Source organism: Parasteatoda tepidariorum, chromosome 9 (genome assembly GCF_982258835.1).
Source record: "Parasteatoda tepidariorum strain Cologne lab strain chromosome 9, Ptep-v5.0, whole genome shotgun sequence".
NCBI lineage: Eukaryota > Metazoa > Arthropoda > Arachnida > Araneae > Theridiidae > Parasteatoda > Parasteatoda tepidariorum.
In genome coordinates this window covers 100,674,988-100,686,349 of record NC_141763.1, presented here as the reverse complement: position 1 = coordinate 100,686,349, position 11,362 = coordinate 100,674,988, and the positions used below count along the sequence as shown (strand labels likewise).

Below are 11,362 nucleotides of genomic sequence, written 5' to 3'. Positions count from 1 at the left end.
ACAGGAGCGAAACACATAACCATTTTGAAACTTTTTTTATAGCATTTAATGCACTTAACTCGTAAAATCTACTGATACCCCGTATAAAGAAAACTGCTTAAATTAGGAATAAGTCAATTAGAAGCGCTATATAAATTTATTTATTTCAATAATTAACTAAAAACCTTGCCGTCTTAAATTCACATAGGAAATACCATTGAAATGGTTCGTTCGAAAAAACGTTTGGAAGGAGGCGGGGTTTGACGTCATGAAATACGTCATCACTGTCCCTGTCTATTCTTTGCCAGTACCTTCTCTCCTGGGGGGGGGGGGTCTCTCGGGGTGACAAGGCGGAAACATATATCTGAATACCCTATTTTAGGGGAGAGGATTACATCACCCCATTATATAGACTCTTCAATTACATCACTCTTCCATTTCATATCACAGAAATGAGAACACGCTGCAAATAAATAAATAAAACTTAAATACTATGAAGTAAAAAAAAAGAAATTAAATTGTAATATGAGAGCGAATTGGTTTGTTCAAATATAATTAGTGCAATCACATTTTGTTTTCAATGAGTGATGAAATGATAAATAACAGGTTCAGTAATCCCACACAAGGTCAGGGTTGTGACCTCACATAAAGATAAGGTTTGTTTCATGTATGCCTATCTATCAATTTATTCGAATCCAGATAGGGATGTCAGCTTCGATTCTTCAATCTCTTGCTATTAGGAGTGAAGTTTCTTTATTATGTAAGTAAAACAATTTTATGTGACCGCTGTATTAAATTATTATTTTTTCTTCTTCTTCTTTTTACATGAATAACAAATTATTAATGAACCGAAAAATAACCCCCTCACCAACTTCTGAAGAAAAAAAATCAAAATGATTTAATTACATTTTATATCTTTATTTCGTGCAACTAATACTGGATTTTGTCACTTAAATACGTAGCTTACAGAATATTATTAGATTTAGATTATACTATATGATAAAGTTAATTTACTATTAGTTTAATTAACTATTAATTAATAAATATTAAGATTTTTTCCGTATGGTATTAATTTTGTAAGAAATTATTTTTACATAAGCGAAACATGCAAAATAAAAATAACATAAAGCCTAATAATAAAGAAAACCTAAAAGCACCGTATTTTAGGTCATGTTTTCTGCCTAGAAGTCAATACTCACTTTCTTGGAAGGGAAAAATCTAGGATAGTCACATCGAGACAGTAACATAGCAAAACAGAAAAAGAAAAAAAAAAAATTTCGATATTTTTTTCTGAAATTGAAACCGCTAACAACTTCTAATATTATAATAATTATTATATGCAACTATTTGTTACAACACTAAATTCCAAACTACACTGGTTATCATAAATTAAGGAAAAATCACAAAAATAGCGATAACTCTTTCAAAAGTAAGCCAAACCGTGCAAAATTTGCATATGTTGTCCACTAAGAGTAGCTGAGTAAAATTGCAATATGCAAATTAGTGGCGCTGCACTCGGCTTACGTCATCTGCCTGGAGCATAAAAGTCCAAGTTTGAGAGAAAGCACACAAATTTTACTGTGATTGCGACATTGAAAATCTGAGATAGCCAATTCGTAATAATGACCTCTAGGCATCATTTGCCTGAAGAACTACGATGGAGAGCCATCGGGAGACTAGAGGCAGGGCAGAGTCAATCAGAAGTGGCCAGATGGCTAAATGTGAGTCCATCTGTGGTTCATAGACTTTGGAGGCAATTTCAAACCACAGATTCGGCATCTAGGAGGTTCAGTCAAGGACGGCCAACTGTTACGACCAGTGCCGATGACCGATATTTGACATTAAGTGCACGCAGGAATAGAACCGCTACTCCGACACATCTTAGATCCTCTCTTGCTGCAGCCACCGGAAGGTTGGTGTCAACGTCAACTGTGCGCAGAAGGCTCCACGAAGGTGGTCTGTATGCGAGACGACCAGCCATTTGCGTGCCGCTCACATCACGCCATAGGAGAGACCGTTTGCAGTGGGCCCGACAACATGTCCACTGGACGTCAGATCAATGGAGGCCTGTTCTCTTTACGGATGAGTCCAGGTTTAGTCTAGAAAGTGACAGTAGACGTTATTTGATATGGAGAGAACCTGGGACCCGTTATCATCCATCAAACATCCGTGAAAGAGATGCATACGGAAGAGGCAGTGTCTGTGTTTGGGGAGGCATATCCTTAGGAGGGCGCACATACCTCCATGTCTTTCCAAGGGGAACCGTGAATGCTCAGGTTTATCGAGACAACATCCTTGATGCTTATGTGCGCCCATATGCCGGGGCAATTGGTGATTGCTTCCTGTTACAGGACGATAATGCAAGACCACACAGAGCTCGCATTGTTGATGATTATCTTCAACAGGAAACAATTACTCGCATGGAGTGGCCAGCTCGATCCCCGGACTTGAATCCTATCGAGCACGTTTGGGATGCTCTAGGGAGGCGTGTATCTGCCATCAATCCGCCCCCTCAGACCCTTGCCACGCTTGCAACTGCTTTACAAGAGCAATGGCTCTCACTTCCTATTGAACTGATAGACCGCATAATTGAAAGCATCACACATCGCTGTTTGTGCTGTATTGCTTCTAGAGGCAATCATATTCCATATTAAAGGTACTTTTTCTATTGCAAACCGATACTTCCAATTTGTTTATTTTATACATGTGCTAATTTCTATACTACTATTAATGTCTGATAATTTCTTTTTATGTTGTTTAATACCTTACTATGTGTTGTGGGTAAGTTTCATAAAATTCCATGTGTAATTTCTTGAGTTATCGCGATTTTTGTGAATTTTCCTTAATTTATGATAACCAGTGTATTAGTTATTCGTGCTAGGGTAAGCCATAAAGTATAGTTTGCCGTTATTAAATGTAGTCTGGTATACTACCGTGCAATAAAAAAATCAACGTAAACGACAAAAAATTCAAAAATTGAGATTTATTTCGTAAGATATTTTGTAACATTAATTATAATTATTAATATATATTATATATTAATAATTATACATTTTGTAATATTAATTATAATTATGAATATTAATTATATTATTAATAATTTATTTTGTAATATTTGTCATTTTTGAATAATAATTAATTACATTGTAGATTTTTTTTTCTTTAAAATTAAATTTTGTTTTAGCAGTTCCTTGAAATTCTATTTTAACATTCATATCAAAAGAAGGAAAATTGCCGTCAAGCCAATTTTTTCGAAATCTACCGTGAGGCACTTACGTTGCTTTTTCAATTGCAAGGCAGTATATGCATACTGCAGTACAAAGGGGTACTTGCAAGCAGGGCCGGATTTACGTATAAGCTAAATAAGCTGTAGCTTGGGGCCCCGATATGGCAAGGGCCCCCAGATCCAACTTTTTCCTTCTTTTTTTAAAGTTTTATTCGGAGCTGGAGCCTTCTGAAGACTAAAATACATTTTTTTTTCTCTTTTACATTAGCGAACGCTTTTCAAAATCTAATAGAAGTGTTTACAAATATAAAATAATTGTTACTCTTCACTTTTCTAACCAAAAGAGCAATCAAAAGGCTTTTTGACTGATGAAAATATCCTGTAGCTTTCGTAGCTACCAGCGATGGGAGTAGTCCATGGATCCTAAAAAGCAGTACTCTAGACTCCATGGAGTAGTAAATGTTTTCAGCTTCTTTAAATTGCTGTGGGCTCTTTTGTCCTTCTCCACAGAAACAACCCTTTTGTCTGATTTCTGGGCAAAAAATTTCTAGGGCTGTGAGAAAATCTTGTTTAGGGTCATTCTGTTTCGAGATTTCCGTTGTGTCTCATTGTCGTTAAAGAGCTTCTCGTTTACTTTTAACTTTTCTTTTTTACAAAATATAGTTTTTCCAATTTATTATAAAAGCTTTTTTTCCTTTTAATTATCCTAAATGTTTCAACTAGCTTAATTGTTTAATTTACTTAATTATTGTAATTGATTTTAATTTGTTATTTTCCAAATTAATCGTACATGAATCCGTGAACTCCTTTCTTTCTTTATTTAAATGGTGGGCCACTATTCAATTCCCTCTTTGACAGGCCTATCTGCCAAAATTTTTGATCTGGTCTATTTCGGATGAAATTGAGATAACAGATGTGGTTTTACTTTAATTTTCCTTACTGCTAATAGACAGAAGCAACATGTGATATTGCTTGATAGAGCATTGAAATCAAGTGATCATCAGCTAAACAAATGTTTAAATATATATGTAAAAAATATTGTTCAAACCTCATGTCTGACCAAATTTTCAATGTATCCCCGAAATATGATATTTCGTACACAAAATTCATTTATTTAGTTAGCTTATGATTTTATTGTTTATTAATCATACTTGTTTCTATTTTTAACTCCCTGATTTTTGTTGTTATTATGTGTTTAAAGTTAATAAGGCATCTAAATTTTTTAATTTATAAGGATTTCAATTTTTTAAAGCAAAGTCGAAGTAACTTCTTAAAATTGCAAATTGAAGCTATTTATAAAATTTTGGCAGATTTGTTTTTATTTTAAATCTGTGCATTTAATTTAATAAAATAAAAACAAATAAAAAATAAGTTTAAAAAATATAAATAAATGACTAGATAAAATATAAAACTGTGTTGTCAATGAAAAGGAACACATCTTTTAATCATTTTGAGTATTAATAAATTATTTAAAAATAAACAATTTTAAAAGGTAGAAAAGTTTTTTGATTTTTTTTAAAATGCAAATTTTGTCCCATCATTTGATCAAGAGGCTATTTAATATCTGTTTCTAAGAAGCAGTCAGTCGCGTGTGGGTGTGTGGATGATGTAAGTAAAACAGGCATACAAAAAAGGCCAATTTAACTTCAGTTAATGGCTTCGATATTATATTTTTAAACTCCTCCCAAAAATGTAGTAAAAAAGTTATACAAATTAATTGTCGCAAACAAATTAATATTAAGTAAGAACGAATCAAAAATGATATCAAATATACTAAATCACTAATGAGACAGGCGGGATGAAAGACATCGAAACCAATTTGATTAAATAGTAAAACTAGAAAGTGTTTCAAAAATCCGGACATGTATCAGGCCACAAAATTTATCAGGGACAATTCGTTAGATTTCAATACGGGTTATGCTTTTTCTTTAATTAAATATTAAACATTAACTAATATTTGTCTTTCAAAGCTTTTCATTCTGTAATAACGAATGTCAAGCATTTAAAGTATCCAGTTCAAGAATGTCAAATATCCAAATGTCTTCATTTATTAAATTAGAAAAAAAAATAATAATAAAGAAATATCCGCAAGGCAGGTGTGTATATTTGGGGCTGATGATTACGAAATCTAACACAAAACTGTGAGATTGCGGGTTCTATTCCAGCTGATAACAGTTTTTAATTATTATTTCTTAATACTGAAAAATGTATTTCTTATGTTTTTTAAAGTATGCATGTTAAAAACTAATAATTTAACAAGTATTTAAAAAACTAGAAAGCTACTAACCCTGTTCATTTTGCACACTAACCCTCACGGTTGCTTCTGATTAATCATTGCAGATTGAGAGGAAAAACGGTTTATTTCCATATTTTTATTCTACCAAAATTACGATTGAATTTCTATTTACATTTTGAAGATGACTAAAATTTGGCAAATCAATAAAATTGGTACCTCCTGCAGAGTTATTACCCAGTGAAGATGGACTCAAGGGTATCGAGTTCGAATCCCAGTGTTGACTGGTCGATACGAATTCTACACCCGGCTTACACCAGCCATTGTGCCGAAGTAAAATATCCTCAGTGGTAGACGGATCATAGGTTAGAGTCCCCTTGTTGTCAGACTGACAGTGGAAGGCTTTTGTGGTTTTCCTCATAATCTAACTTAAATGCTGGTCAGTTCCATCAAAACGTCCCCCTCCAAGACAAATATTTCTTCCAATGCTTGATCCTGGAGTTCCCTTGTGTTCTGAATTGAGTTTAAAATTAGAAGTCTAATAAGTTGAACATTAGTAGTCGTAAACTCGAAATTGGGTTGGCTGTTCAATGACTATTATAAAATAAACTAATAATTTGGCCGGGATAGCCTGGTTGGTAGGGTGTTGAACTCGTGTTCGTGAGAATGGGATTTCGAATCCAGCAGGCCGAAGAATACCCAGGTATAAAATGGTGACTGGTGCATGTTAAATCTGCCGTGGTCACAAAGTCCTCTAAGTTCTCACATCAAATCAATACCTCTGGGTACTGATCCACTTCTTTTGTCTTCTGGATTGAGTTCAAAATTATAAGATCCTCAATATTATACGGAGTTAAAAATTTGTAGTCGTAAACTCAAAATTAAGTCGGTTGTTCAACGGCGGTTATAAAAAAAATAAAACTAATAATCAAGCTGTATTTTCTTATGTTCTTTCTAACTCATTGCTTATTTTTGACACATCTTCATAATTTCATGTTTCTAAGTCATAGAGCAGCAAAGCGAAATGTAACGTTAAAAAAAAAAAAAAAAAAAAAAAAAAAACATTCAAAAAAAAAAAAAATCATTTGAAATTTTAAATAACATATGTTCAGAATTTCAAGAAGAAAAAAAACTCTGTTAAACATATAATGGTTCTTCTAACATGCCAAATCTTTACTCGGTGCTTAAAATGTGCTTATGATGTTCTTAAAATGAGTTTCTGTTTTTTTCCTCGTTCAAAAAATATGTGCAATAATAGAAAGGCTCTACATTATAGTCCCATCACAACCAATATATTTAACAATCAAGCAATATTATCAAATTTTTAATAATATAATGTTAATATTCAGCAATAAAAAATACGACAGTTTACTTTAGGTGTATAGAAATAGAATTGAACTTAAAAGGGCCCCATCATTTTCAGTAGCTTAGGGCCCCGTCAAGCTTAAATCCGGCCCTGCTTGCAAGTGACGTGCTATGGGTATTTCGATCCTGATGGGTTGTTAAAACGTGACATTTGTTTACGTTAGCAACTGTTCTTTCCATTCCATTTCGAGTAAGCCAGGCCCGCCAAGTATCAATTCTCTTATGTGACGCATTCTTTAATCTTTCATAAACATTATTTCGCAAAGATTTCAATTCTTTCACTATCTTACTTAACAGAAAGACGGGCACGAGGCCATGTAAAACATAAACAAACTAATTATGCATCGAAGTTGCCAAAGACAAAAATGCACCACAGTTGGAAAATAATACAGAAACAAGTAATAAATCTAAGTTAACTAAAAGAGTACTAAGTTAACTAAGAATCCTATTTCAACAAATTTCATGTGCGATACTACACTGTATTTAGTTAACTTCGAATTACTTGTGAACATTCTAACGTTCTAACATTCGAACATTCGAACTTGTGTGGAGAAACTTAGCTCAACTTTTAGACACTATTTTGCTAAAAAAACAAAGATCTGGTGCTGACGTCATAGGTCATATGTCTGGGTATCAGCGATCTTCTTTTTCTTGAAGTGCAAGTACCCAATTGAAAAAACAGCGTAAAAGTGCTTCATTATCGATTTCGAGAAAAGGCAGCTTGACAACTACTTTCTTTCATTTGCAAATACATACTTTCAAAGCTAAAATAAAATTTCGGAATACCGATTATTATTACTATTATTATATATATTTTTTTTTAAGAAATGCCCTGATTGTTTCTTAAAAATTTTGTCCTATTTTTTTCTTTGGCTCACTACGAGGTTCGCAAATGTTATATAGCGAAAAAAAAAATAGAATAACAAATAATGGACCAGCAATATTTGCTTTGAATTTATTTTTAGTTTCATATTTTACCATGCATCTTTTTATATTGTATGCAATAGAAAATTAGTCCGAAAATTAAAATTTTTAGAGAAGGAGATCTAATGACCTTCAAACCCAAAAGAAATTTATTAGAATCAGTATAATTCATTATAATTTTATTTAATAAATTTTTAAGTCAAAAGTCAAATAACTTAAAAGAGGTAATTTCATTATCAGATCAAGCGGTTTCATAAGTAGTCCATTTGTTTAATTTAATTTTTGAAAGATATTTTAATAATCAGATCCTAGGATTTCGCAGATTATTCGTTTATTATTTTATTTTTGAAAGGTTATTTTATTATCAGATCTAACTTCTTTTTAAATAGTTCGTACATTAATTTTTTGTTTCTGAAAAAGTAATTTTATTATCAGAACAAACGGTTTCTCGTATGGTTCATTTATTTATTTATTTTTGAAAGGTTATTTAATTATCAGATCTAGCGTCTTTTTAAATAGTTCGTACATTAATTTTTTGTTTCTGAAAAAGTAATTTTATTATCAGAAGCAACGGTTTCTCGTATGGTTCATTTATTTATTTATTTTTGAAAGGTTATTTAATTATCAGATCTAACTTCTTTTTAAATAGTTCGTACATTAATTTTTTGTTTCTGAAAAAGTAATTTTATTATCAGAACAAACGGTTTCTCGTATGGTTCATTTATTTATTTATTTTTGAAAGGTTATTTAATTATCAGATCTAACTTCTTTTTAAATAGTTCGTACATTAATTTTTTGTTTTTGAAAAAGTAATTTTATTATCAGAACAAACGGTTTCTCGTATGGTTCATTTATTTATTTATTTTTGAAAGGTTATTTAATTATCAGATCTAACTTCTTTTTAAATAGTTCGTACATTAATTTTTTGTTTCTGAAAAAGTAATTTTATTATCAGAACAAACGGTTTCTCGTATGGTTCATTTATTTATTTATTTTTGAAAGGTTATTTAATTATCAGATCTAACTTCTTTTTAAATAGTTCGTACATTAATTTTTTGTTTCTGAAAAAGTAATTTTATTATCAGAACAAACGGTTTCTCGTATGGTTCATTTATTTATTTATTTTTGAAAGGTTATTTAATTATCAGATCTAGCGTCTTTTTAAATAGTTCGTTCATTAATTTTTTGTTTCTGAAAAAGTAATTTTATTATCAGAACAAACGGTTTCTCGTATGGTTCATTTATTTATTTATTTTTGAAAGGTTATTTAATTATCAGATCTAACTTCTTTTTAAATAGTTCGTACATTAATTTTTTGTTTCTGAAAAAGTAATTTTATTATCAGAACAAACGGTTTCTCGTATGGTTCATTTATTTATTTATTTTTGAAAGGTTATTTAATTATCAGATCTAACTTCTTTTTAAATAGTTCGTACATTAATTTTTTGTTTCTGAAAAAGTAATTTTATTATCAGAACAAACGGTTTCTCGTATGGTTCATTTATTTATTTATTTTTGAAAGGTTATTTAATTATCAGATCTAGCGTCTTTTTAAATAGTTCGTACATTAATTTTTTGTTTCTGAAAAAGTAATTTTATTATCAGAACAAACGGTTTCTCGTATGGTTCATTTATTTATTTATTTTTGAAAGGTAATTTTATTATCAGATCTAACGTCTTTTTAAATAGTTCGTACATTAATGTTTTGTTTTTGAAAAAGTAATTTTATTATCAGTACTAACAGTTTATCTTATGGTCTATTTATTTATTTGTTTTTTATTCTTAAAAAGGTAATTTTATTATCAGATCAAACGACTTTTTAGGTAATTCATTCATTAATTTTTTGCTCTAAAAAAGTAATTTTATTATCAAAACAAACGGTTTCTTGTATGGTCCGGATATTTATTTATTTTTTAAAAGGTTATTCGATTATCAAATTAAACGGCTTTTTAGATAGTCCATTTATTATTTTCTTAATTATTTATTTCATTATTTTTCATTTATTTATTTTATTATTTTTTATTTATTTATTTTATTATTATTATTAGAAAATTTTTAGATAATGAAATCTAATGTCCTTCAAACTCAAATGACGAAACGATCGTGCATCGTAAATACTATTTTGCAATTTACTAAATACAGCTGCGGTATAAATTTTAATACTTTGCGTGGAATTTTTAGTTTCAAAAGTGCTTCGTGGCTGAAAAGTTTAGAAGACCTCATTTCAGAGAGTGCTCTGACAATATAACAGGGAAAATTTGCTTAAAATAAAGTAAGAAAAAATATTGAAGTATGGAAAAAGTTTATATCATTTCTTAAAAAAATATCTTTTATTTTAGGTGCTTTAGTGATATGTTTTATTTCAGAATATATCCTACTTAAGAATGGAACTCTCAAAACCAAATGTATCGGAAGATTTTGCTGAAAAATTAGTTCAAAAACTCTATGGGTTAGAAGTATTGACGATGAAGAGAATGAATAGTTATGACGATCAAAATTTTCATATTCAGGTAAGCTAAAAATTATAAATGAATTCAAAAATTCATTAAAAAAAGAATAAAAGAAAAGAACTAAAATAAACTAGTAAAAAAAGTTTTTAAATAAGCAAAATAAATAAATAAGAAACAAGAAAAATAAATAAATAAGAAAATAAATGATTAAAAAAATATTAAATTAACTACCCAAGAAACCGTTTGATCTGATAATAAAATCCTCTCTTTTTGAAAATAAAAAAAAAATAAACAGATAATTCAAGAAATCGTATGATCTGATTATAAAAATATCTATTAAAAATAAAATAAATAAACAGGTAATTCAAATTCAAGAAATCGTATGATCTGATAATAAAAATATCTATTAAAAATAAATAAATAAACGGACCCTACGAGAAACCGTTTGTTCTGATAATAAAATTACTGTTTTAAAAACAAGAGAACAAACTATCTAAAAAGTCGCTTGATCTGACAATAAAATTACCTATTTAAAAACAAAAATATAATTTAAGAAATCATATGATCTGACAATAAAAATATCTTTTAAAAATGAAATTAAATAAACGAAACTAAGAAATCCTATGATCTGATCATAAAATTACTTCTTTTAAGTTATTTTATGTTTTTGACTTGAAAATTTATTAAATTAAATAATAATAAACTCTAAAAATACTTTTGAACAAACGAGCTTTATAATTGAATGCGAAATATTTTCATAACTTTCCAATTAAAAAAAGTTAATTTTAATATACTTAGAATAATCACAAATATTAAGTTGTACGCAAATATCGTAAGTCTTGTGATAAAGAATTTTATTTTGATAACTCTTTTAATTTTCTTTTTCAGGTATCGCAGGCACATTCCAATAATTACATTAAATCTGTCAGTGAAGATGGCTACACGCTGAAAATTACCAATACTGAAAAAAGTGCAATAGCAGGTCATTTCGGTAAGTTTATTTATGAGTTTATTAACATAATTTTTATCATTTTTAAACACTATAGGCTTAATAAAACATTTTGCTGTTACCCATAAAAAACTTAATGATTTTTTTTTATTTATTATTATTTTACGGAGCATGAATATACCATAAGCAAAATAAAAAAAGGATTCCCTGAATAACTTTTGATTTAATAATTTCAC

General features: G+C 29.6%; 1 protein-coding gene across 5 annotated transcripts in view; it reads left to right on the top strand.

The window, feature by feature from the left end:
• The first annotated feature begins 274 nt into the window (after positions 1-274).
• The window catches only part of LOC107454282 (hydroxylysine kinase), a 29,258-nt gene continuing 18,170 nt past the window's right edge, over positions 275-11,362 (top strand). The window contains exons 1-4 of one of the 5 annotated variants that reach the window (XM_087152500.1): positions 275-739; positions 9,909-9,999; positions 10,094-10,237; positions 11,066-11,168. In XM_087152500.1, coding sequence (XP_087008626.1) covers positions 10,112-10,237; positions 11,066-11,168 — 229 coding nt within the window. In that variant the 5' untranslated portion in view covers positions 275-739; positions 9,909-9,999; positions 10,094-10,111. Of the gene's footprint in view, positions 740-9,908; positions 10,018-10,066; positions 10,238-11,065; positions 11,169-11,362 lie in introns of all 5 variants that reach the window. The other 4 variants (XM_087152501.1, XM_087152503.1, XM_087152504.1 and 1 more) reach the window with 4 other exon arrangements.